Source organism: Euprymna scolopes, chromosome 10 (assembly GCF_053919585.1).
Source record: "Euprymna scolopes isolate OS-2025 chromosome 10, ASM5391958v1, whole genome shotgun sequence".
Taxonomy (NCBI): domain Eukaryota; kingdom Metazoa; phylum Mollusca; class Cephalopoda; order Sepiida; family Sepiolidae; genus Euprymna; species Euprymna scolopes.
In genome coordinates, this window is record NC_136491.1 from 100,061,596 (window position 1) to 100,089,095 (window position 27,500).

The 27,500-nt window shown below is 36.8% G+C and overlaps 1 protein-coding gene across 1 annotated transcript; it reads left to right on the forward strand.

Annotated features, from left to right (window-relative positions):
- The first annotated feature begins 6,303 nt into the window (after positions 1-6,303).
- LOC145286165 (uncharacterized) lies at positions 6,304-17,723 on the forward strand. Its single transcript, XM_080134943.1, has 2 exons — positions 6,304-7,046; positions 13,351-17,723. The coding sequence occupies exons 1-2, from the start codon at positions 6,611-6,613 to the stop codon at positions 13,668-13,670; spliced, it is 756 nt and encodes a 251-aa protein (XP_079991069.1). The 5' UTR covers positions 6,304-6,610; the 3' UTR covers positions 13,671-17,723.
- The last annotated feature ends 9,777 nt before the right edge of the window (positions 17,724-27,500 follow it).

The window sequence follows — 27,500 nt, forward strand, 5'->3', positions numbered from 1 at the left end:
GGTACAAAGGTCGAATCAAGTACAACAAATGCATGAGGCAAAGGCCCTGTTGACCCCACGGGACACCAAACCTTGCAACGGTTGCGGAAAAACATCACACCGAGGTGGATCGATGAACCGGAAAGATTGCCCAGCAGTGGGACTCAAGTGCCACTTTTGTGGAATAGTAGGGCACATTAAAAAGGTGTGCCGGAAAATTAATAGATCCAAAACGAAGGCTATAAAAAGCGGGGAGTCGTTCATGTTTTGCACCATGGATAAAGCCCCTACTCACAGACACAATGAGAGACAACCAGCAAACATTCCTCACCTTGAGTGAATGGGAAACAGTTCCAGGTGGGCGCCCCAGAACCGCCCCCTTCAGTTACAGCAGAGGTAACTGTAATGAACAAGTGCCATGCGACCTTTGGAAGGGTGCCAAAGAAGCCAATGAAAGTGAGCACCCACGCCATCCAAGCCTTCGCGGACACAGGAGCCCAAACTTGCTCTGTTGGCCCCGAGATTCAAGGACTCCTCGGGTACCCAAATGGGTACTTGGTTCCAACTACCCATCGGATAAGGGGTATAACAAATAGCCAGTTACACATCAAGGGGGTCCTGTTTTTACATATTAAGGTGGGATCAAGAGAAACACGACAGGCAGTGTATGTGTCTGACAACACATCCGGGCTCTACTTATCACAAACGGCACTTAAGGAGCTGAAATTATTGCCATCCAATTTTCCTACATCATTATCGCAAAGCAGCTCAGCGGAAACAGAAGAGACGGCCCCTTGCGCGTGCCTGCGCAGAGCACCGGCTCCGAAGAAACCAGCAGCAATCCCATTGGAGCCAACCGACATTAACAGAGAAAAATTGGAGCAATGACTAAAGGAACATTTCAAGGCCAGTGCATTCAATATCTGTCCACACCAACCACTCCAAGTAATGAAGGGTAAACCCTTAGAAATAAAATTCCTCCCAGATGCGACACCGACGGCAATCCACACACCAATACCTGTCCCCTATCATTGGAAGGAAAAGGTGAAACAAGATATAGACCGTGACGTGGCACTGGGGATAATCGAACCCGTACCGGTAGGCACACCAACTACTTGGTGCTCGAGAATGGTGGTCACACCAAAAAAGGATGGGTCCCCAAGGCGGACGGTGGACTTACAAAAGTTGAACGAGGCGACCATGAGGGAGACACACCACACTTCATCCCCATTCAATCAGGTCTCGGTAATACCTGCACATACCAGGAAGACTGTACTCGATGCGTGGAACGGTTACCACAGTTTACCGCTGTCTCCAGCTGCACGAAACGCCACCACGTTCATCACTGAATGGGGTCGATACAGGTACTGTCGAGCCCATCAAGGATTTCATGGATCAGGAGATGGCTACACCCGTCGATTTGATGATATCACCATGGACATGGCTCGAAAAACTCGGTGTATAGATGACAGTCTCCTGTGGGACAACTCAATGGAATCCTCATTCTGGCACACAATTGAATATATAAACCACTGCGCCGATAGAGGGATTGTGTTTAACCCAGACAAGTTTCACTTTGCTGACATGGAAGTGGAGTTCGCAGGGTTTCAAGTAACAGCGAACGGGGTCAAACCCACAAGAAGAATGACTGAAGCCATCCTGAGCTTCCCCACCCCGACAAATATTACTGGGGTTAGGTCCTGGTTCGGGCTCGTAAACCAAGTCTCCTATGCATTCTCACAAGCGGAAGTTATGGCTCCATTCCGAGAGTTGCTAAAAACAAAGGACAGGAAATTTTATTGGGATGAGACATTGGAACAGATATTCCAAGAATCGAAAAAAATAATAGTGAAAAGAATTGAAAAAGGCATCCAAACGTTCGAAATGAACAGAGCAACAGGACTCGCGACAGACTACAACAAAACAGGGATATCGTATTTTCTGTTTCAAAAGCACTGTAGATGTGAGGGGGAATTAAACATGAGTTGTGGGGATGGCCATTGGAAACTCATCCTGGCGGGATCCCGTTTTACCAACGACGCGGAATCACGATATGCACCAGTGGAAGGTGAAGCCTTGGCTCTGATCTATGGGTTGGAATCATGCCGCATGTTCATACTCGGATGCCCAGACTTGGTGATTACAGTGGATCACTTACCGCTCGTAAAGATATTTTCAGACCGAGCCCTGGAGAATATAAAAAACCCACGCCTGTTAAACTTCAAGGAAAAGTCACTCATGTATAAATTCAAGATAAAACATCGACCGGGGAAACTCAACTTGGCCCCTGACTGTGCATCTCGGTACCCAGCGGGCACCCCACCAAGAGACCAGGACCAATCCATTGACACCGCAGTCAAAGCCGCCTTCACATCAATGTACGAGAATGATACTACGTTAAGAGCCATCACATGGGGAAGGATTGTGGCTGCGGCAGCCACAGACGAAGAATGCAGGACTTTGAAAGAACTGATTCAAAATGGCTTCCCCCAGTCACGTAATAATATCCCAACCGTAGTTCGAGTCTTCTGGCCTATGCGTGAGGAGTTATATTGCCTGGAAGGAGTGATCATCAAGGGGAACAAAATCCTAATACCTCGACAACTCCGCGCAGAGATATTGGAATCTCTTCATTCCGCTCATCAGGGTGTGAACGGAATGCTGGTGAATGCGAGACAGCGACTATTTTGGCCAGGGTTGGATGCTAACATCAGGCAAACAAGAGCCCAGTGCCGCACGTGCAATGAAATCGAACCATCTCAGCCCAGGGAACCCTTAATGTCCCCAGCAGACCCGGAATTTCCATTCCAACAAGTGGTGGTTGACTTCGTCCAGATGCAGGGTAGACACTTTATGGTATACGCAGACAGGTATACGGGATGGGTTGAAGTGGCCCTAATGACGTCGGGAAGAGCCAAGACGGTGTGCGATACCTTGAGGACTTGGTTCTGTACCTATGGCGTACCGGAAGAAATTTCGTCGGATGGTGGACCACCGTTTGAATCCCAGGAATATGACTCCTTTTTGAGGAATTGGGGCATACGAAAACATACCTCATCAGCGCATTATGCCCAAGGCAACGGCCACGCAGAGTTAGCCGTCAAAACCACGAGACGTATACTGGCGGACAATACGGACAGTTATGGACGCCTGTGTCATGATCAGGCGGCCCGAGCACTACTGACCCATAGGAACACGCCTGTCCAAGATCTGGACATGTCCCCAGCCATGATGCTGTATGGCTGGGTCATTAAAGACCACCTTCCTGTCCTGCGGGACAAATACCAGGTTTGAAAACAGTGGACAGAAATAGGCAAACTAAGGGAGGTGGCAATGGCCAAAAGACACATGAGGAACGAGCAGTATTACAACCAACATTGTCGCCCACTTCAGGAACTCCAGGTAGGAGATTACGTCCAGATCCAGAACCAGGACGGGAACCACCCACGTCGATGGACAAAGACGGGGAGAATCGTGGAGACCCAGGGGTACCGACAGTACCAAGTCCGGGTCGATGGAAGCAATCGAGTGACATTGCGCAACCGTCGGTTTCTCCGTAGAATACACCCGGTAGTGGATGGCCCTCATAACATCAGACAAGAAATCCCAAACCCACCTATAAATGTGGAGACCCCACAGGCACAACCTCCGGAGGAGGCAATGGAGGTGGAACAACACGCCGACACGGAATCCCCAAGCGAGCATGAGGAAGAAATGGAAGTGGAAGATACCATGGGAGGAGATACCCAAAAATACAGTCCTCCTCCGTTAAGGGAACCGTCAAGTCGGAGGACGAGAGCCCCAAGGGGTTTGTCGCCGCAAATGCGGGGAAATCGCACGAGTATTTCTCCACATAAAAGATGATCACAACAACTTGCTTTTGTGGTCACGAGGGGAAGGGGCATGTAGAGGCCAGAAAGGAGTTATCTCCCTTTCGCTCAGACTTTGCATAAGTGGAGTTATCCCCCTTATAAAAGGAGAGGCGAATCGCCATTAGTGGTTTACATTCGTTCACGGCGACACGCTGTCGGATTGGAAAACCAGCTTGCTTAATGCAAACCTTACACTTGTGAAGTAAACCTTTATGCCATACCCTATCAAAGGTCTTAGATATGTCAAGAGCAATTGCCCTAGAAAGGTTGTCTCCATCGAGAGATTCACTAATCCTATGAGATATAACTGTAAGCACATCTGCTGTAGATCTAGCAGAACGGAAACCATATTGTGTGTCACTAAGAAGGTTATTTTTGCTAAGATGGTTGATTACTTCTCTATTTAACACAGATTCCAGCAACCGATCACCTGAATTCTTAAATACAAGGCATACTGATGAGATTTTCCAGGATGGTGGGAAACAATTCTCCTTAAGACAACGTTTAAACAGTTTTGTAAAATACTGATGTGTACCTTCTAGACTTGTCAAACTTGTAGCGGACCAGGATATAATACCCTAGCTCGCCACAAGAAAATAATGAAACGAATGGAATTGAAGGAAACAAAGACTCAATTCATGGATAAGACAAACGTTGTTTATTTGCTGTTGAAAGAATGAACGTTTTAGTTATAACGTGTTCATGTCCGCGCGTGTGTAACCAATGTTCGTTGCGGGGTTGGTGTTGTAGAAGAATAGGAAATGTGTGTTAATCTCACTATCGTTTGTTCGCACGTGGGAAGAGAAATGAGTGTTGTAGTGGAAATGAGAATGATAGTCCAGCGTGTAGACAAAGAAGAGGATATGAGAGTTGACATCAGTTAGTAGTCAGCTACGCGAAGGTGTTCTCAGGGACCAGTAATAGATAGAGATAGAAAGAGTGGGAATGTGTACATACAGTCTGTTAGCTCATGCCCCATACATGGTAGTAAGTGGGCGTGACGCGCGCGAGCGTGCGCCTTCCGAAAGGGAGGCGGCTGATTAGCCCAACCTCTCTGGTCGAGAGTTGGTCCTAAAAGGGTTAGAAACAGCTTGTCTCTTTGTTTTATACTCGTTTCCGGTGGTGTTTTGCACATGTGTATATTTCCCCAGAAAGCGGAAGTGACGTCGTCCATGTGTGCGTTCGTGTGCGCATGTGTGAGTACATATGTGTGCGTTAGCATGTGTGTATATACCGTGAATGTGAGTGTATGTACGCGAACGTGAATATGTGTCCATGTGTGGACGTGGGCGCGTATGTTTGTGCGCGTGTATGTACATGACATAGTTTGAAATGTGAATGTGTGTTTTTGTGTGAGACTTGAAAAAGGCTCGTACAAATTTTGCCAGTTCTTAATTGCAAGACTGCCCCAAAAAATCACTTAATTTGATCAAATTTTAATGAGATCGATCGTGTCGCCGCCATCTTGTTTTCGCGGATGAGGACAAGGGGCGCCAAGAGAGATAACTCCAATCGCCGCTTAAAGTTAGTCCAAAATTTGACGAGATTATTTTGAAACATGGACAAAAAATACCTAGATATTTTTTTTTTTTCACTTATTTTACAGAGTTTCTTTATCCCTTTTTAATCACTTTTTCATTTTGTCCTTTGTTAATCACTTTTTCGTTTAAAGGCACCACCTCCCCTCCTCGTCCGCGGAAATAGGCAAAAATGGCGACGTTATGATCGACTCATTCAAATTTGATTTTTCTAAAGCGATTTTGTGTGTGTGTCTGTGTGTGTGTGTGTGTGTGAAAACTTTATTCCATAACGGGCAAAATTGGAGTTTAGATGGCGACTACCCTCGAACCAAAACAAAAACGATACACATCCGTGCGCGACGTCAACGGAGTGATAAATATCACTAAAATTGAATTTAAATTAATGCCTTTTAACGATACGTTTTCAATAAAGAAAAAGATTAATATTAAAATAGGTCAATATTAAAAGAAATTTAGAATATTGTTTAAAATAAAATAAAAAAATTCTGTTTATATTGTTTAATTTTGAAAAATAAGTTCAGCTTATTTGTAAACTGAACGATGGTCACTGTTTCCATGGATACAACCCGGTGAATCGAGATATGTGTCCCTTTCGTTTTTGGTTTGGATTGTTTTGGGTTCGAGGTTAGTCGCCACCTGAACTCCAATCCTGCCCTATAACCAGTACGTACAATATAACCCCCCTCCATATTTTCAGTTTTTTAAATGCCTTGATTAAACCGTACAAGAACCAAAAACGGTAAAGGTGCAGCATCTTTCTACCCTAAAAAAAACCTTTAAAATTAGCACTAATAGTTTTAATGAAAATAACGTTTAAAATTCTAGGAAATATGTACTTTCCTGAGTTTCAAAAAGTGGGGGCTAACTTTTCTATACGTATTAATATAATGTAACGGGGGGGGGGGTAGTATTTCATCATAAAATCTCATTTTACTTTTTGATTGAACTAGCATAGGGTGTACAGTTAGAATAATACGCATTTACGCTTCTCTGTCCGTCTGGCCATCCGTACGAAAATATAAGGGAATCGTAAATAGGACTGACAGCGTCGCGTCATAATAAAATTGAAACTAAGCAGCTAACGTTTATTTTACTTCGTTTTTCACAACGTATTTTAATTTTTAACCCTTTATTTCTCTGCAAGAAAGCCACGAAACTGTATCCACATCACCAAGTGAATAGCTGTATTTTTAAATATTTTTTTTTTAGTATCATGTTATGATGTTAGAAGAAAAAACATCCTTTTTTGTTGGCTTGTTGACGGGCACGCTTGCATTTTTCTCTTACCGTTTGTACAAAATAAGATGTCGGAACACATGGCGAGCATTAGCCCGAAACAAGAATTCTTACACTCGCGTGTTGTTTTTCCCAGATAAAGTGATTGCCTGCAAGGCCTTTTACGTGAACGACTATGGCTGTACGACTTTTGAATGCCATTTTTCCCACAACGAAGAGGAAACGTCCCTCGGAAAACTGTTCACTTTGTTGGGGTCGGTCCGACGCTCTATCTACGTTTGTGTCTACACCCTCACCTGCAACGATCTTGTCGACATTCTCATCCGACTTAATCAAATGGCAGCCGAAGTTAAAGTGATTACGGATTCCGAATTTGAAAATATCAATAACTCGCTCATTTGGAAACTTCGAAGTTGCGGTAAGTTCATTCTTAAAATTGTTGGTTTATTAATCGCGTTTATACGGAAGCTAGGAGGAACAATAATCCTCTTTTTTTTATGATTATTATTATTTATTAATTTATGTAAAAGTGCAGAATAGTTAACAGCACAATTATTTGTTTTTATCAACAAAAAATAACTGTGCTTCTACAAAATTGGAACTTAAACAATCCGACATTTACCAAACTAAACCTAAAACTTGGGTTAGAGTTTAAAAAAAAAAAAAAAAAAGGTATTTTTTTTTTTTTAGATTAGGTCCACCTCCACCTCCACAATTTTCTTTTAAATGACGATTTTTAAAAGTTTTCGACTATGCTGAGTACGGAAATCACATTGAAATTTTGCAGAAATAAGTAGTTATCGAGATATAAAAAGTTGTTTTATGCATTATATTCTTGGGCGGCCATCTTTGTTACGCGCGTAGATTTGTTTATGGCGCGCGCGCACTCGCGTAAAAAAGATAGCCGCCAGAGAATATAATGAATAAAACAACTTTTTATATCTCGATAACTACTTATTTCTGCAAAATTTCAATGCGATTCAGCATAGTCGAAAACCTGAAAAAGTCGTCATTTAAAAGAAATTGTGGAGGTGGAGGTGGACCTAATCTGAAAATTTAACTTTTTTTTTTTTTTCCAAAAAAAATGCGAGATAGGCAATAAGTTGTTGATTTGTATGTGTGCGTTTTAAGATTATTATCACATACTGAGTTGTAAAATAAAAAGTGAATTATGAGATCGCCGTCCTAAACAGCTTCTTCAAAAATTCGAAGTAAATTAGTGTATAGAGGCAATATATATATATATATATATATATATATATAGGAAGATGTACCTACTGTTGCCCGATATTAACGTTAAACTCCTTAAAAAAAAATGAAGGGAAAAAACGGAAAGAAACTGAGACACGTGCATGCGAGTATTATGTTTTTCTAAACAGTTCACTTCTTGTACGCGTGTGTGTGTGTGTGTGTATATATATATATATATATATATAGAGAGAGAGAGAGTTAAATCACAGATAATCAAGTGAATTGTCTTATTAAATATTAGAGTGATATAATATTTTCAAGACGTAAAGGTTAAGCTCAATATATAAATATAGAGCAAATATAAGTTTAAGGATTAAAATTAAATTCTGTAGATTATTGTTTGAAGCAAGGAATATATGGAAAAGAATATAATTCTTTCCATATAACCCTTGCTTCAAACAATAAATTATTTATACATATTTTAATCCAGATTTAAAATTTAACCCTTAAACTTATCTATCTATATATATATATATATATATATATATATATATATATATATATATATATATATATATATGATGATGAATGTTTATTTTGAAAATGCTATTGATTTCAATATATGCTGTTTTTATTTAATGTGTTAAAGCTGTTTCGAAATAAAAAAACGAATACCATACAGAATTGAGCTCAATGCACCTGCTTTATAGAAGCAGAGCAATAGGGGCAGTGTATGTATATATATTACCCCGCAACATATATATATATATGTTGCGGAGCCGATCGTTTGGAGACAATCGACCGAAGAACTAACAAGGTAGACACGGGCAAAAAGTAAACAGCAAAAAGGCAAAGAAGAATGACAGACACAGGTTGTTTGGTTAAAGACGAGGGTTCGCCTTTTATTTTTGCAAAGGAAGTGAAAAATCGTATGATTTAGATGTTGGTTGTCCGGAAGGTCACACGTCACTGGAGGCTAAGGTCTGGAGATCTGGAACAGGTACTCTAGTCGTAGCGTGGTCCAAGGTTGCTCTCGCTGGGTCTGGAACAATCGGCTGGATGTCAGGGCAATCCGGAACGGACGGTGGACACTGAGAACACGGGTGTCAGTGTTAAGGAACGGACGACACTGAGAACGTAGGGGTGAGTGTTAAGGAACAGACGACACTGAGAACGTAGGGGTGAGTGTTAAGGAACGGACGACACTGAGAACGTAGGGGTGAGTGTTAAGGAACGGACGACACTGAGAACGTAGGGGTGAGTGTTAAGGAACGGACGACACTGAGAACGTAGGGGTGAGTGTTAAGGAACAGACGACACTGAGAATGGAGGATCAGTGTTAAGGAACGGGTGGTTGGTAGGGAGTCAAGTGCAAGCGAGGTAGCAGGCCGGAGGAGTGAGGTGCAGGCAAGGTTGCAGAATAGTTGTAGGAGTAAGCAGGAAGCCGCTGGAGTGAGCTGGAAGCCCTGTAGACTGGGAGTGAAGTTCGCTGCTGGTGAGTCTTGGGAGGTAAGCAGTAGTGAATCGCATTAGTAGAAAAACTTATTAGCCCTGATAAGGGCTGGTTGTTTAGCCCTGATAAGGGCTGTTTGAACAGCTGCTGAGACGGCTGATGTTGCTGGGAATCCTTCGGCAGGTGGGTTCGTTCGATGTGACTGGTAGCATCAGTCGTCGCTTCGGGAGCCTCCTCCTACTACCCCGGCCAGGTATGGCACCCAGTCAGAACTGCCTGGTTGGGCCAAGGCTGGCTGTATTCATTTGGCCAGCATGATGTTAGAGGCGTCGCTCCCAATAAGACAAACAAACGACTCTAATTAATTTCAGAACAAAATTTATGCAATCAAAAGTAGATTGGGAGTTTGTTGATTCCATTTAAATTAATTTCGTTTAAAAGTAAAAAGTCAATTGCCTGTTTTGTTCGATATATTTGAATTCCGATGTGTGTAGCAAAGTCGATGAAAAGAAAGGGAATGTGAATGTATTCACTGAACCTGGATATGTTCATATATTTAGCTCATGTTAGCCAATCGCGTCCTTTGTTTGAGGTAAGGGAAGGCGAAGAGAACAGCGGGAGCGAAGAAAGAAAGAAAAATGGAGGCGGTGATATTGAAACTGCGACATATATGTATATATATATATATACTGGAAGATGTACCTGGTGTTGCTCGATATTAAATGTAACATCCAGCCCACCTGTTAATGAAATAGCTATAATGGAAAATTCACGATGGAATAAAACAAAACAAGTTTTAGCAAATATTTTTACTATATATATATATATATATATATATATATATATATATATATATTACTCTAGCTGAGATCGAAATCAAAACCTAAGGACATTAAGTCAAGTACGAGAACCATTAGGCCACTTGACAAGATCTTTAAAAAGCATTTTCAAACCTACGTATTTTTAACATAAAGAATCTGTCATGTGAACCATTCGCGCATGCGCATTCGTGAAACAGTTGACAAACAGATAAAAATCCGATGACCCCAACGTACCAATTTTTCAATTTTGACTCTTAGCAGCCCTTTTTTTCCGGATGAAAACCGATTAAAAAATTTCCACCTGTCTGAATTTCATATAGCAGCACGCACAATGTCTATTGCCATTTTCTCCTAGCATTTGTTTGATTTTATTTGAAAAGCTTCAATATTTTGATAAGTAGAAGAGCAGGCTTCACTTTCCAGGATTGACCACAAAGAATAATCAGGCGCGTTAAGATCAGGTGATTAGGGAGGTCATTCTTCTTTGTTGATCCAGGACGAAATTGTCTCTACATCACTGCTGTGTTACATGAGCAGTTATGCTTGTCGCACCATCTTGTTGGAGAGTCCAAGCACAGAATTAGACCATGGGGTTAGTGCACCTTCAAAAATGTCCTCAACGTTCTTTGTTAATCTTGACCTCTTGAAAGAGAAAAACAAGTAGAGATGTCCCTTTTTCAGAAATTGTTGCCGAGACCATCACTGATGGTGGGTTTTGCGTTTTGAAAATTTTTCCTGCATTATCAGATATTGCCTCACAATTTCTCACGAGATCTGTATCATTTTGATGCTTTGTGACACTGCAAAATTGATTATATAATGTTATAAATTTAATTTTAAAAAAATTCTTAATGCTGCAATATTTTAAGTTATAAATTTATATTTTTTACTATCTTGTCCTTTTCTTTTTCAGTTTTAACAACTAATCCTTTACTTTTCCATGTTTAAGCTTAACCATATTACTTTTCATGCTCGCATTTTTCTATTGTAATCCATGATTTTTCCAGGCTTCCAATAAATTCACTTGTTCTTTGTTTAATTTCAGTCTTATTTTCTTGCCCCCATAAACATAACATACACATATGTAATAATAACAATGTACGGCACTCATTTGTTTCTGTAAAATCCCCCAATTATTTCTCTTTCATGCTTTCATTCTCTCTGTTTCGCTTGTTACTTTTCTTTTCGTGACAGCAGTGAATTAGTAGCAACAGTAGTCACTGAAGTGACGTGGTTGCTATGGAAACCAGTCATAAAAAACGTTGCTCACCTCCTTACATTTTTTTACGATCTTGAACATCAGAAAATTCATCATAACTTTTACTGAACGGAAATTGAAAATGTTTTTTTCATAAAATAGCTGAGAAGGTGATCTATAAACTGTGATAATTGTTTGAAATTTGGTCGAAAAATAAGGGAACGGTGAAGCTTAAAAGCATTTTTAAATAACTAAAACTGCCACTTAACCATATATTCAAACACTACTGTGTTTAAATGATAACTAACTAAAAAGAAATTTAGAAATAAAATGACCCTTCTCAAAATCAACATGCAATTATTAGGAAGTTTCATCAGATGTTTTGGTGGCTTGGCAGGTCATGAGAAGTTTCACGTCATTTCCACGAATAGAGGTGACGAAGAGACACTCATAATGTTATATATACGCCAGTAAGTTGAGATTATGTTACCAGCATGAATTTCGGCACATGAACGAAATCTTTGAAAGCCAACAAGTCTCCGTTGTGTTTCCATGCATGAATAGATTTATCTTAAGTTAAGCAAACGATCAATAATAATGAGGAATCACGTCTCACACATAGAAAAGCCACAATCAAAGAAGTAAAACCAGCAACTGCACAGTATATGTAAAATGACTTTGTTTTGTTGATTTGTTTACTTGATTGCTTACGAGTGAAAACATGTGTGCACTTGCATAACAGACATGTGCAACCAGGTTGTGTTAACATTTGAAAATGCTACAATAAATCAAAGTCAATTCACATTGGTCCATGGTGTGGTGCGTCATTAACAGTCCCAGGTTGTTGAGGAAGTTGTGCATGGTGGAGGCCTATCATTCTGCTTGTCTCCATGGTGATATGCAGGTAATTTTGTTTTTCTTATATAAAAATGAAAAAACTCAACATCTGTGAATATTTGAATCTTATCACATTAAGAAATACCTTACCTATCAATCATATTCTTACCTGACATAGTTATATGGAATAAGTCAGAGAGAGTTGCAACCTTGATTGAAGTGAGTGTTCCTAATGATGGCAGCCTGAACAGAGCTGAAAGAGAGAAACAGACCAAATACCAAAGTCTCATGTACGATATGAAAAGAAACTGGAATCTTAGGGAGATATCAATCATACCAGTTATCATAGGTGCCACAGGGCTTATGAAGAAGAACCTGAAGTCCTACCTTACTAATATTCCTGGTGAACCAGGTGCAAAAGAGATCCAGACAATTGCACTTAAGGGAACAGCGAGGATACTAAAAAAAGCTCTCGGTTGGTTTCAATAAAAAGCGAGGCAATGTTGGCAGCTGGTTTGGCTGCCCCATACCCAGCATTACAATCTTCAAAGGAAGAAAAATGAAAAAAAAAAAAAAAAAAGTAAAGAATACCTATTCTATTAAGACTGATCCCCCCCTCCAAAAAACAAAAACAAAAAAAAAACACTTCTTTGGCCTTAAATGGCCATGCAGCTGTAGACAGGCCATTAAACCAAACAATCAATCAATCTAAAACATTGGGCACTCGCTGAAAGATCCACTCCTTATAAAAAATTTCTCTTTGCTAGATGCCTTCATTGGTTTGGTCACACACTTTGATGACACCCAGGTGACTTCATCTGTGAAATCATTGATCCAGCACCGCCACCAGGCTGGAAGAAATGTTACGGTGGTCGACTCAAAATCTGGCTCAGGACAGTGAACAGGATGCTGAATTGATTCTGGGCCCTTACCTTTTCAGAGTCCGTTACATGGTGAGGGTTTATTGTTCCACTTGTTGCTATGGCGATATGCAAATTGTTGTTTTCCTTATATAAAAAAAATCTACATCCATACATGCAATCTTGTCACATTTAGAAATACTTTACCCATCAGTCATATTCTAAAAATTCTGAGTCTGCTCCCTTTTTTATTCTCAGAGTACTGAACTTCTATTGCATCTGATTTTTTAATCCACTCATGTGTGGTACAAGATCAAGCTATAACACTCGTAAATAAATGTTTTGTTTTTCTTCTTTTCTAGGTATTCAAGTACGTACTGATTCTTTGCCTTACTTCATGCACCACAAGTTCGCTATCATTGACGAGAAGATCATCTTGACAGGATCTTTCAATTGGACTATAAAGGCTGTCACTGGAAACCAGGAAGATATTTTTATCACAAACAAACCTCATGTAGTACAACAGTACATCAAAGAATTTAAAGAACTATGGCACTATTTTGATCCAAAGCTGTCACATTCCCAAACTATGAGTGGGCGTTATGTGCAACATTCTATCAAAAAAGATAAAACTTTATTTCAGCCAAAAAAGAAGCTGATTTCAGAACCTGTGATATTCTAAAGGTTAGGGTTATTATTGATAACTTTGAAGACAGGTTGGCTTGAAGCAAAGTGTAATATCTATCCTGAAACTGCACTGCACGTTTTCTGTCTTCGACCATTACATGAAAAATCCTTCTAGACTGAGGCAATATTTATTTTTTGTTTTAATCCAGAGTGCTCTCTTTTGGGAGAGCTGGACTTTCCCCACATTAAAAACTGACCATTGTCTAACTCTACCTTCGCGGGGAGACAAGTAAATAGGAACTGTCATCAACATTTTAAATGTTTTCTTCATCTTGTCAACAGATATACACAATGAACATATGAACAACATTTGGAATTAAAGTGTGTGTGTGTGTGTAAATATGTTTTTTCAATTATATTTCACCTTTTATTTATACCAATCCTTTAATTTATGAAGCTCGATGTGATTACAGAGCATATAACAAATAAATGACAAACGTCTATGTTCCAAATTTCAAGATGTTGACCATCTTACCATTTATTCCTTTGAGTATATTGACATGCACAATGCTTGACAGCACCTGTTTTATAGCACAAAATCGTTCATTCAATTATTATATCAATCAATGAATTCAATGATTTTGTGCTATGAAACAGATGCTGTCAAGAATTGTGCATGTCAACATGAAGGAATAAATGGTAAGATGGTCAATATCTTGAAATTTGGAATATAGACTTTTGTCATTTATTTGTTATATATATAAAGTAATAGGTATAATCAAGTCTTAATGAAGGAACTTTAGGATTATTTTAATTCTTCAGACTACTTTTCTCATCTTGAGTTCTATTTGCACAACATTTTGGCCCATGTAACCTTTCAGTCTTCAGTTCTTCATTATTGTAGCAAAATTTGAAATATTGAATTTCAAGTGGAACTAATAGTATCTACTGAATTATCATGTCACAGTAATGAACATATCCAAAAATTATTATAAACGATAAGGTAGAAAATTAATTATTGATAAAAATAGTTTTTGAAGATAATTTGTGAAAATTGTGTTTTGCAAAAAAAAAAAAAAGGAACCAAAGAGTTTGAATTGTAACAAAAGGTAGGTAAATATTTTCTGAAAACTGGAAACCTTTGACCGATTTAGCAAAACTTAATTTTCGCTGTCTTTGAAAACTGTTTTCATTAATAATTAATTTTATATTGTATCTTTTTTCTTTTTTTTTTTTTTTTTGATATTTCCATTGCTGTGATATGATAATTTAATAGATACCATTGGTTTCACTTGAAATTTAATCTTTCAATTTTTGAATTCCGTTACAATAACAAAGAAGAACTCAGGTGCATCTTGACAAACTTAGGGATCTTTCTGTCAAACTCGGGGAATCTGCATAGAATTTCAAACTACTCTTTATTTAATCCATGGGGGTAGCATGCTCCTGTTTTGTCATCCATAACCAAGAAAAAGCATTCTCCGTATCATCTGCACTAAAAATTGGACCTTCAACCTTCAGAAGGCTCAATCCTCAGTGTGGACAATACGGAGAATGCAATTGCAAATTTCTTAAGACTTCTACCCAGTCATGGCTGATGGAATGAGAACATATTTCTCCCATGAATTAAATAAAGTGTTCTGTTCAAAATTCCATGCAGATACCTGTATTCGACAGAAAGATCCCCTGAGTCTGACAAGATAAACCTGAAGAAGGTTGGCAGTTATATTGGCTGGAATGTTGTGCAAAGACGAAAACAGTAGTTCAAATAATCCAAATTATCAATCCTCATCTCAAAAGTTTAGAAATGTAGAAAGAAACCTTAAGTTTCATAGCCATATGATTTTCAGATTTCCAGGAATCCAAGAAGATGATGAATGTAACTAATCTTCCGCTTGCCAATTATGCTGAAGATTAGCTATATGTATCTGCTCAGATTTCTAAAAATTTAGAAGCAGTATGGCTATGGAAATTAAGGTTTGTCTCTATCTATTTAAATAAACATGTTGGATTCTTATTTCCATAATTGATCACTCAGGTAATTTTTTTGTCTTTCTTTTTTTTAATGGCTGCTGTAGACTATGTTTCAGTTAAACTTTCTTCAGGACACAGTTGAAGTGGAGGGAGCCAAATTTTGGGGAATGGTGAAAAATATGTCAATTTTTTAAATAATTTTTTGAGGGAAAAAAATCCCAAAATTTTGCGTTCCCACATTATTCGATTCTTGTCTTCACGTTCTTCCAAAAAATAATACATTTTTCATTATTTAAAGATCTTAGCTTGTTCTGCCTAATAACTTATGCTCTAAGGAAGTTCTCACTGACCGAATTATAGACTATATAAATCTGTGGTGTTTGTCCAGAATCCCCACCTCCTTTAAAAAAAAAAAAAAAAAAAAAAGTAAAGAAAAATTTGTATGTACCCGTGATACAAAGAAAATATTGTACATCAAAAATCACATAAATTGATCAAGTAGTTTTATTTTTAAATAGGAAAATTAAATTTTAAAGCTAAACTACGAGTGACAATATTGCGATGTCATCTTGAAAACAGTCTGAAGAAAAGAGAAATGACTCCGAATTGAGATTTTAGCCGTTCTTAATGTGGAGAGAGGTATTGGAATATAATTCAAATAAGCTTAAAAATGATTTTCTTTATAAAAATAAAAAAACTTGATCAATTTATGTAATTTTCGGTGTACAACATTTTTCTTTCTTCATGGGTATGTGCATCATAGAGATTCTTTTATGAGAAAATTATTGGAACTTTAAAAACATTTTTTTATATTTGAATCATAGTATAGAAATTAGAAAACCAAATAACAATGTGTTTTCTTTTCTCTAAAATAAATGATTTATTTCTTAAAGAATAAACGAGCTTCCGACTTTAGTCTTTCCTATTGAAGATTTAAAATCCATCACGGATAGTAGTCGTATGGCACAGTCACGTTGACACACCAGTTCTTGCCAGATCAGCGAAGTTAAGCAACATTGAGCCTGACCAGTACCAGATGGGTGACCATTTGGGAAGGCTAAGTGCTGTATGTACCTTCTGGGAAGGTTGAGTGTGAGGCCAGCCCCCTCACCCCGAAAAAAGAACTTGCTACAAAAGCCTCTCCAAAGTTGTGGATGGCCTATGCCCCTCCAAGGGCTCAAGGCTATGGATGGGATGGATGGGTAGTAGTCCGTGAAGGTATTAATTATGATTGGTTTAAATGTCTTATGCCACAAGATATTTTTCTTAACTCATATCGTGCAGCCACGAGTGGTGCAAGACATTTAAATCCACTGTGACTAACACCTTCATGGACTGCTATCCACGAGGGATTTTATATCTCTAACGGAAATTATGATTTACAAAAAGAAAAAAATGTCAAAACCTGATAGAAACTTTTTATTCTTTATTTATGTTTTTTTTTTTTTTTTTTTACTCACATTCACCCCGAGCAAAGTATCTTGCCACTTGAACATAAGGGGCCACTATTTGGGACCATGCCTACAAAAGATTAGCATGATGTTGGTTTACGTTACATTTAAACTTCTGCATATCAGAACAGTCAGAGAAGCAGGTAGCAGGAAAGGAATTCCAAAGTCTAACTGTTTGAGGTAAGAAACTATTAGAGTAGAAAGCTTTCTGGCATTTAGGGGCCTCAACAGTGAAGAGGTGTGATTTTGTTGGTAAGTGGGTTTGTCGGGGATATCTACATCGAGGGGGCACAAGTCAAACGAGTTCATCAGAGCACATTCCACTAAAATATTTGTAAAACAGGCGCAGAGATTTTGGAGAAATAAAAAAAAATCACATCATTATTTGGCTTTCTAGTTTTCAGATTTTTCATTATTTCTATTTTTCCATATGGGGCAATTCTGGACAAGCACCAAATTCATTAAATAAAAAATAATGGAAATATTTTTAATGTTAATGAACCTAAAAATTCCATCCAAATTATTTCATTCTCTTAATGTGATTGTTCATATCTCATCAGATGAACTTGTTGAATTTTTCATTCTTCTTAGCAAATCATTTTTTTTTTAATACTTTTTTTTAAACTGAACATTAATTTTTTGTATGTTTTTATATTTTTTAATAAAAAAGTATTGTACCTATATTTTTAGTAATGCCTTTTATTCAGTACAATGGAACAATAAAATTGTTGCTCTAGAGAAGCCGATTTTATGAAAAACTGTTTTCTTTTTTTTTTTTTCTTATAGACTATCTACTAATTGGCTAGTTGTGTACAAATTCCAAGAACGATAGGAGCCTTCTATCATGTCTGAAAGTGACGCAATGTTCAACGATCAAGATCGAAGATCTACCGCTGTACAACTCATGCTCTCTACTGATCCAAGTTATGACAACAGGACCATTGCCAGCACCCTCAAAATGCAAATTCAGACAGTTTAACACTTGAGGGCATGCCCAGGGGATGGAAACAAATTTTCCAGCCACGATTATGGTCTTAAGTGAGGACCACATCATGCCACCTCACATCTTTGAAGTCGGCTTGAAAGTCAACACCAAAGTTTACCTGGATGTGCTGAAGAGTGTGGTGATCCCCTGGTGCAATCAAGTGGGCGCTGGCAGACTCTGGAAATGGCAGCAAAACTCGATGCCAGCCCACAAGTCCAAAGAGACCCAGGCTTGGTTTGAGAAGGAGTACTACGACTTTGTTCCCTTCTCTCACTGGCACCCTCCTTCCCTGACCTAAACCCGCTAGAGTACTTTGTTTGGTCATATGGCGAGAAAATCATTGATGTGACCGCCCACAATACCAAAGCCAGCCTGATCATTGCCATCCGTTAAGTATTCATCGAACTCCCACCGGCGCTTGTGGAAAAGGCATGTTCCCTATTCCAGACCTCTATCAAGGCAGTGATTTAGGCTGAAGACTGCTACATTGAATAGATATCAGCTGTACTACATAATCAAGTTACCTAAATTGATTTTTTTTTAACTTTTAAAATAAAGCTGCAGTGTTTTCTTTAGAGTGACAACTTTATTGTTCTACCCTGTAGATTGTCTGTCTATACAAATTTAGGTATGTGTATGTGTTTCTACGTACAAGACTTACCTCCAAACAATATTGAATTTTGAAACAGCTGCTAAGCCAACAGTTTCCAAGTATGGGTTATATTTATTTTTGATTTTAAGCAAACAAGATGCCATCCGTTTGTGAAAATTCAGATATCGCTCATTTTTGAGAAATCTTAATCATTCTGAGATATCAATTAATAAATATTCTTCAAATCTCATTAACTTTTTTTCAGTGTATTTAAAAGGGTTTTTAGAGGGCATAATATGAGCACAACCTCTCATTTCAAAATTCAAATATTTCAGATTTGCATTAAATTTGATCCATAGTCATTGGATACTAATTAAGATTCACAGGATTAAATTTCTTCTTTAAACTCTCTAAGCCTTAAATTTTAAGCATTTTCTTGAATCCAAATCTTATAATGGATGTTGATCAAAATTAAAGATTTTACACATAAGGTTAAGTATCATTATATCCTGGTTTTAAATATTTATAAAGACATAAAAAAGATGCAGAACTCTTCTCTTCAGGAAATTAATTTTACCCATCCTACATAATAAAATTTAAGTCTAAATAAAAATCGATCTGTTTCGCGGATTAAGGGAATATAATTTGGCCTTTTTGAATGCCTTTTGGCCATACATTCTGTTAACATTACAGATCACGTTTTAACAAACAGATGGCCACATGCATTCATCCATGTGGGAAGATGCAGGAAGATCAATTTTTATTTATTTACATATACATTTTATTAACCATATAAATGCCACATGATCGAAGCAGAAATGTTTATCAAGAGGAACATGCTTTTGCACATACGTAGATTTTTGACGTTTGCTAAATAACGCTTTTTGTCAATGGTGAAAGAAAAAACATTGATTCTTATTGCACTGTTTCATTCCTTTTATAGTAGAATCCCGGGATATGGCATTAATCCATTCCAGGTTTGGTTAAATTGCCGTATGGCATGACCTAAGCAAAATATTATACAGTACATATTAAAAATTAGTAACAAAACACAGTACAGTATATAATATACATGTATATAATCAAATAACATTATAAATAACGCCCTAAAGCAGAGAAAATACCATAACCAGGGACCGGAAAAACATTGTATTCCACATCATAACCTGAAAAACCGTATCCCAGGGTTCTACTTTATTTCATTTCAATTTATGAAAAAGAAAACTCAATATATTTTATAAAAATACAGCATTTAAAACCTATTTTCATTATCATTTGCGGAAATCACATTCCTCAAGCAAAATAAAAATTGCACCATTCTTCTGAAGAGGAATAGAAAACAATTTCTTAGAGAATAGTCTGTATTGGTTACATTAATAAAACTATTTTCATTATGAAATATTTAACAAGTATTTACAAACAAACAAGAAACCATTAATTATAAACGCACAAACAGGAACACTTTTCTATGTTAAATACGATTTCAATCATCTAAATTATTTACAGTGGAATAGGGTCTTTTCTGATTTATTTTTTCAGTATTGATACTATATTTGTTTTTAATAAAATCAGTATTTTATATTTCACCCTGAAAATATTTAACAAGTATTTTTAAACAAATAAAAACAACACTTTGCTTTGCTTTAAAAAATTGTCAGATCAGAGCCAAACAATCTACAGAATATTTCATTAACAAAACCATTTCCAGAGACTAGCAGTGGAAAAAAACATAATAGTTTTTGACAAAATCTTTCAATTAGATATGTTTTTATATACAAATGAAAATACATTAGAAATTTGCGATAAAAGTTTATCACAAAGCAAATGACATTCATTGTCTGAGAAGTATGTTATTTACATTTTCCTAACTTTTCTTTTTTTAAAACTATTTTTAGTTTAAACCTTTTCAAGTGTTTTTTTGGTTTTTGAAATTCAATAAATAATATATTCAATATCGTAGCTTTCCAACAAAATCATATTTAGCCACACACAGTTGCTTTTTTGTATGGGGAAAAACACATCTTCTCAAAACGAGGCATTGAATTGGTACCAAAAAATGTCTGTCTAGAATGATTTATATTTGTAAAAAAAACATGGAAAATCCTGTTTCCAATACCTAAAATAATGAGTTCTTTATTTATTTATTTATTTATTTATTTTTTTATGTAAAAAATTATTATATATTTCCGCCAGGTAACGCCAGGACACAGGTCCTGCTAATATCTCTATAAAATCATCTGATGTTGTGTATGCAAATACGAATAAACATAATTTGCAAAATTTAATTAATAATTTATTTAAAATAGTTAATTCAAAATAAAAAAATGAATAAATTTAAGTTTTTTTAAAACTTAAATTTATTCATAGTTTTCATAACTTTCCAGTGCATCAGCTGTTTCAGTTTATGTTATCGTGACCTCATAATTAATTGTTACCATTTATCTCCAGCTAATTATTAAATTAATAATTAACTAACCTTCTTTACTGGTTTGTTTGATTTATCATATAATCAGCAACCAGTCCTGACAAAAAGAAGTTTTAGCAGCCTTGCTGATTGGTGATATACAACACGGATCTATCGACATTCTCTGGTCCTAATGTAACAGACCACCCATTTGTACTTTGAACAAATTTTACGAACTCGTATGTTTGTTTGCAACTAGCGCGATTTTCTGGACCAACCACTGATTTGATCAACCTTTCCAGCCGCTGTTTCCAACTGTTCCGTCCAACTGCAACTAGTATGTTTGTCTATGTTGATTACCTAGTTACTTCGATCATTCTCCCGTTGATCTTTTAATGATTTTGTTTGATTGTCAACTTCCTATCTGTCCATCCATTGATTCAACCAATTCATAAATCGTGCACAGAAATCAATGTGTTTCTTTCTTGACCAGACACTGGTATTACATTTGTTCATACCAGGAAAACTGTCCTTTTTCAGGGCAAATCACTTATTGTGAATTGTGTTGTCCTACCTTTCCTTTTCAGAACAATTTATTATACTTCAAATATGTTACCTATTCTTTCCAAGATTTCTTTTTCAGTCTACATAGCAGCCACCTAACCTTCGTACCACATCCATACCTAAGGAATCAAACTTACCAAGCTATTTCTCCAACCTCCAATAAATTGGTTATTTTTTATTTATGAATTTAACTTCCACATTTTTCATCTTTCTTTACTGCCTTGCTTCTAACAAGTTGGAGGCCATTTAGCTGACATTAGCATTATGTTGTGTAACATAATAAGAACCCTACACTAGTAAGTAGTCATTAAGTTAGCTAGTGTGGATTTTGATAAGGGTCACCTTTTAGTGCATGTCAGAATAATCGAGCTGCAAATAGAATTGTACACAGAAACTTGTGTCGTGAGTTGAAGCAGGGAAGGGTAACATAGGCAAAGCATAGTCAAATGATATGAATATATGATGAATGAGTCACGTTTTTGAGTGAGAGAAACAGGTTTTCAGTTCAATATATCCATTGGAAGCATACAAATGAGATGCATCCACATGATGTAGAGACTGATAATCGCAGTGAATGTTGCTAATATCTCTCCATCTGTGCATCATTCATTCTGTTATATAGAAAGTAAGTTTAAGAAATAAAGCATTAGTCATTTGTCTTTCTCTCTCCTAAGTTCATTCTCTTCAATAAAACCTTGAAGAAAGTCAATAAACGACACCTTGTGTCTTTACTGCATGAGACGATTGAGAACCACTAGACAAGACGATCACAGCCACACATGAAACACGGCAAAGATGAAAAGAAACGACGATGAAGAGAATAAAAAGATCAACATGTATAAACACTCGCACGTGTGTATAAAAACTTTTGAGTTATTGCTCATTAGTTAAAACATAAGTTGTAATTTGTTTCATGTTTGTTAGCTGGAAAAGAAAACTGAAGGAAATTTATTTTTAGTTCTCACTAAGATTATTGCATTAGAATCAGTATGTGGAGCGATGTTTATGTTGTGTGGCCCAAACACTTTTATGTGGGATAGCACTTCTGCTCAAACATTTTTGTATCTTTTACTAACATTCAGACATTAAGTGCCATGTTGACAAGATGCCATATTTCTTTACTTATCTCTCACTCAAGTCATGGTAAAAAGCAAAATAAAAGACCCGCATCAGAGGTCAATGCAACAAGGAGTTATATCTCTTTCCTTTCCTCTCGCAATGACTTTCCTAGACAAGAATGAACTTTTTAACTCAATTCCATTAATCTAGTACCTATACATTGTTTTCATAACATTTTCCAGATGATGTTTAGTGTTGATGAAACTTTTAAATAAAATTGATTTTAATTGTAAAAAAGAAGTTTTTTTTTAGCCAAAACTTGCTAACGCTTTTCTTCATATCAAACTAGGCTAATAGGATGGATACAGGTACAGCAACCCTACTATAAAAGAGTAATTCGACATTTTCTAACCTCTTCCTCAACCTTAATATTGTGGCCCTAAGTAAAGGGTGATAAAGATGTGAACAACAGGTTTAGGGTAGAAAGAATTACTGTACAAGAAAGTTGAATATAAAGAAAAGGTTGGCAGTCTATAGTCTCAGTTGTGTCGCAATATTCCCCCATGAGAGTATTAACTCCTGGGGTTTTTTATAATGATTTGAAGAGTCCATTATGAATGAATGGGTAAGCCCCCATAACAATTAGCTTAATTTTTTTTAAAAAGAGATGAAGTTTGACAAAATTTAAGTTGGGAGCTGATCAACATGCATCAAAGTCTTTCTTTTTTTTGGTTTATGTTAAAAAAAAAAAAAAAAACGTAGGCGGCTTTCATAGAATTGAATTCATGTGGGGAGTTTTTTTTTACACAGTGATCACCACTTATCAAGGCCCGGAAGCCACTCAGGGATAAGGATTATTGCAAGTACATTACGTTAGTGTGGAGATTTGATGAAGTGTTTACTTAAGGGGGCGGTTCATTAGGAATTTGTTAACATTGGACTTGAACACATCCAAGTTGTAGTCCGGTGGGAAGCAGGCAGACGGAACAGAATTCCACAGGAGGTAATAGTATACACCACCCCCACCTGCATCAGTCGCGGAATGTGGAGATATCTAATGCTGCCATTGTATAACTTGGCAAAATATGGTTTTAAATTTTATACTTAATAAAAGCTGATTGTATGGATTATCTCCCCTTTTACAGTTTGCATTCAAAACTTTTAGCAAACGCCAACACACCCACAATTCTTTTATATATATATATATATATATGTAATAGAAAAAAGTTTTTATACTAATGAGGCACTACTAACTAAGGCTAAAAGCCATTCGAGGATAAGGGCCAATAGGGTTTTCAATTGAATTAATGGAGATTTGATTACTTAAGAGAACGTCTTGAAGACGGCCATGTTGTAATCAGCAAGGAAGCAATTTCTTGTGTTCCAAGGATGGGAATTTATTGGAAAGAAACTGCCTATGTTGTTTAAGATACACAGAGGAAAATATGAATTTATAATTGCTTGAACAAGCCACATCTACTTCACAGCATTTAATATACAAAATATATATTAGAAAGAAAAACCTATTCCATTTTTTTTAGTCAGTTCTAAAATAAAATCCACAGATATTTATTATTTATTTACACCTAATAGAATGTATCAAACACTACTTTTAGGTTCTTTGTGAAGATTAACATCAAGACATAATGGTACTACTGTTAAAAATCCTTCTTCCAATTTTGATCAAAATCCATTACATGATTTGGATTCTAGAAAATGTCTAAAATGTAAATCTTAAAACTTTTCAAACAGTGGAATTTTTTTTTGTACAAAAATATTTTTTTACAAGTATTTTTAAAATGATCTTGTAATCTTAACCTTTTATCGTATGGCCAAATAATGTAGTTGGTATTTGTAACATATAAGTAGTACTATAAAAATAAATTGTAAAATTTGAATAATTTGCATATTGTGATGGCGGCCAACTTGAACTTATAATATGGTTGACCATGAAAAAATAACAAAATACCAAGGTCTTAAATACAACATGAAAAGAAATTGAAATCTTAACAAGATCTCCATCATTCCAGGATCAACTGGACTCATGAAAAAGAATTTCAAAAACTACCTGTTAAATATACCGGGGGAATCAAGTGTAAGAGAGATACAAACAATTGCATTAAAAGGAAAATCTCGATTGGAATGGATGAGATGACGGGTGGATGTCTGGCATCTAGTAGAATGCTCCATCCTTAGCAACAAAAACAAAATAATAAAAAAAAATAAAATAAAAGTGGGATTTATTGCGTATATTTCTCCTGTTGTGTCTGATAAAAACAGTTTTGAATGCAGTATCATCTGCTATTAGAGGCGGTAGACTTGTAATTTTGCAACATGCAAGTTAAAAGGCTTAAGTTTAAGGGGTTTTAAGAAGAAATTGACATTCAGAGAAGCTTGTTTCATTGCTGTCTAATGACAATGGATAAAATTTAATGGAAATCTGAAATATTTAAATTTTCAAATGGGAGATTGTGCACATATTATTCCCTTTAAAAGCCATTTAAAATACACCAAAGAAATTGAGATTTGCAGAATATTTATCAATTGATGTCCAATACCTATTATCGAAATTGAACAATGGCAGTGGTATTATTCTAACTAAATACAATAAAATGATATTTTTCCATTCGCAAATAGATCGACACACACTTTTTCATTTGTCACCTGTATACATTTCTCTTAGCACATAAGCACGTATGCCTGTTGCATTTACCCTAGGTGGGCTGAACCAACTTCCTCCAAAGGAGGAAGTTTCAAGGGAATATTAAATTCATAAGCAGTTCTCAGTCGCACGTTTATCTTGGTCAGCAGAGATAACAACGTTAGGTTTTTGCAGGGGGGGGGGTCAACGTCCTCCTACATACAGTGCTTAGTTCTGTAAATATATAAAAAGAATGCACTCAGAAAGACACCCATTTATTTAAATATATTTTGTTTAAATACGTTCGCTTTATTACTTACATTTAAAAGTTTTGCGCAAATAGAAAAAAAAGTTTTGTTTTTTTTAATTCTTAAAGCTTTTGTAAATATTTAATATTAAAGAAAATGTTTTGTAAATATATATTTTTTCTTTTAGATCTTTAAAAATTTTGTAAATATATTTTTAAAAAATCTTGCTCGCGAACATTCAACCATGTCTGCTATTTGACATGTTTACAAACAACCAACGGCAATGTCAAAGTCGAACAACCGATGTCACTTGAAATGTTCTCCAATCTTTGTCTTCTACTACGGGATATCTAATCTTTACTTGATCCAAATGGTCACCCATCTGGCACTGACTAGGCTCAACATTGCTTAACTTCAGTGAACTAATGAGAACTGGTGTATCAATGTGATTATCTTAGTGCACATTTCAACCCTCTTTTTCTACATGTAGGTAGATGAGAGGACATGGGCCTGCTGCTTCTGCTTGACGCCACATGTGATATTTTTTTTTTTATTTACATACGTACAAAGATGCAAAATCATCATCATCATCATCATCATCATCATCATTTTCAGTTTAACGTCCGTTTTACATGTTGGATGACGTTAGACGGCTTTAAGAAATTGATTTTCAAACTAACTTATCTTTAGCCAGGTCTTTATTTATCCCTCTTTCTCTCAGTTCATTTTTATCACTTCTTCTCATATTTTTCTTGGCTTTCCCCTGTGGACTGTACCTGCTATCGTAATTGTTCTGCACCTACTAACGCGAGAACTCTCATCGATTCTTTTATAACATGGTCACGCTATTGAAGTCTCTTGTTCTGCACACACCTCCCTATACGGTCCAGATGTAACCTTTTTTTTTTTTTTTACATAGTGATCACCACTTATCAAGGCCCGGAAGCCACTCAGGGATAAGGGTTATTGCAAGTACATTACGTTAGTGTTGAGATTTGATGAGTGTTTACTTAAGGGGGCGGTTCATTAGGAATTTGTTAACATTGGACTTGAAGACATCCAAGTTGTAGTCTGGTGGGAAGCAGGCAGACGGAACAGAGTTCCACAGGCGTGCAGCTCTAAGAAAGAAGCTTTGTTCATGGAATCCACGTTTTGATTTAGGCACAGATATAGAGTGGGGGAAATTTTTCACAGTGGATTCAGCTAGACGGGTGTTTTTCGTGAAAGATTGGCGAGGGGGGACCAGAGATTGGAGTTCAGACGAGCACCTGCCATGGAAATAACGATAAAACAAGGATAGGCTCGCAACGTCTCTTCTGTGGGAGAGAGGTTGCAGGGTAGAGAAAAGGGCATCTCCCACTAAGCCACGAAGTCTATTTTGTACTCTGTCAAGGCAGGATAGGCTGTTTTTAGCAGCTCCTGCCCAGATATGGCAACAGTATTCCATCCTCTGAGGTTATCAGATCTAGGCATATCTTTAAAACTCACATCACACATCCAACATATTATTCTCATATCATTTCTCTCTATACAATGTAATGCATGTTTTCAACCCTCACTGGCCAGGATTCGTTTCCATACATCATCACACTGCGTACACATGCCTGGTAGACATGCTTTCTCGACAGTAGTAACACCTTGCTGGTAGTAATGGTAGAAGTTTCGTGAGCTTACTCTATCCATTACTAATTCTTGCAGTTACACTAGCACCTACTCCACTCTATGTGTCAATGGTACCAACCAACCAAAATCTCTCTCCATGCAACTCATGTCCCCACTGGCCAGATTTCATTTCCATACATCATGATATTACTTTGAAGAGTACTAGAGTTTTGTGTATGTACTGCCAATAAAAGTGCCCATGCGACAAAAGTCTGGAAACTTATTGAAGGCACCTTGTAAATTGTTTTTTTTTCTTTTTTTAATGTTAGTAGTAAAATTCTAATATGAAAGAGAAAGAGAAATAC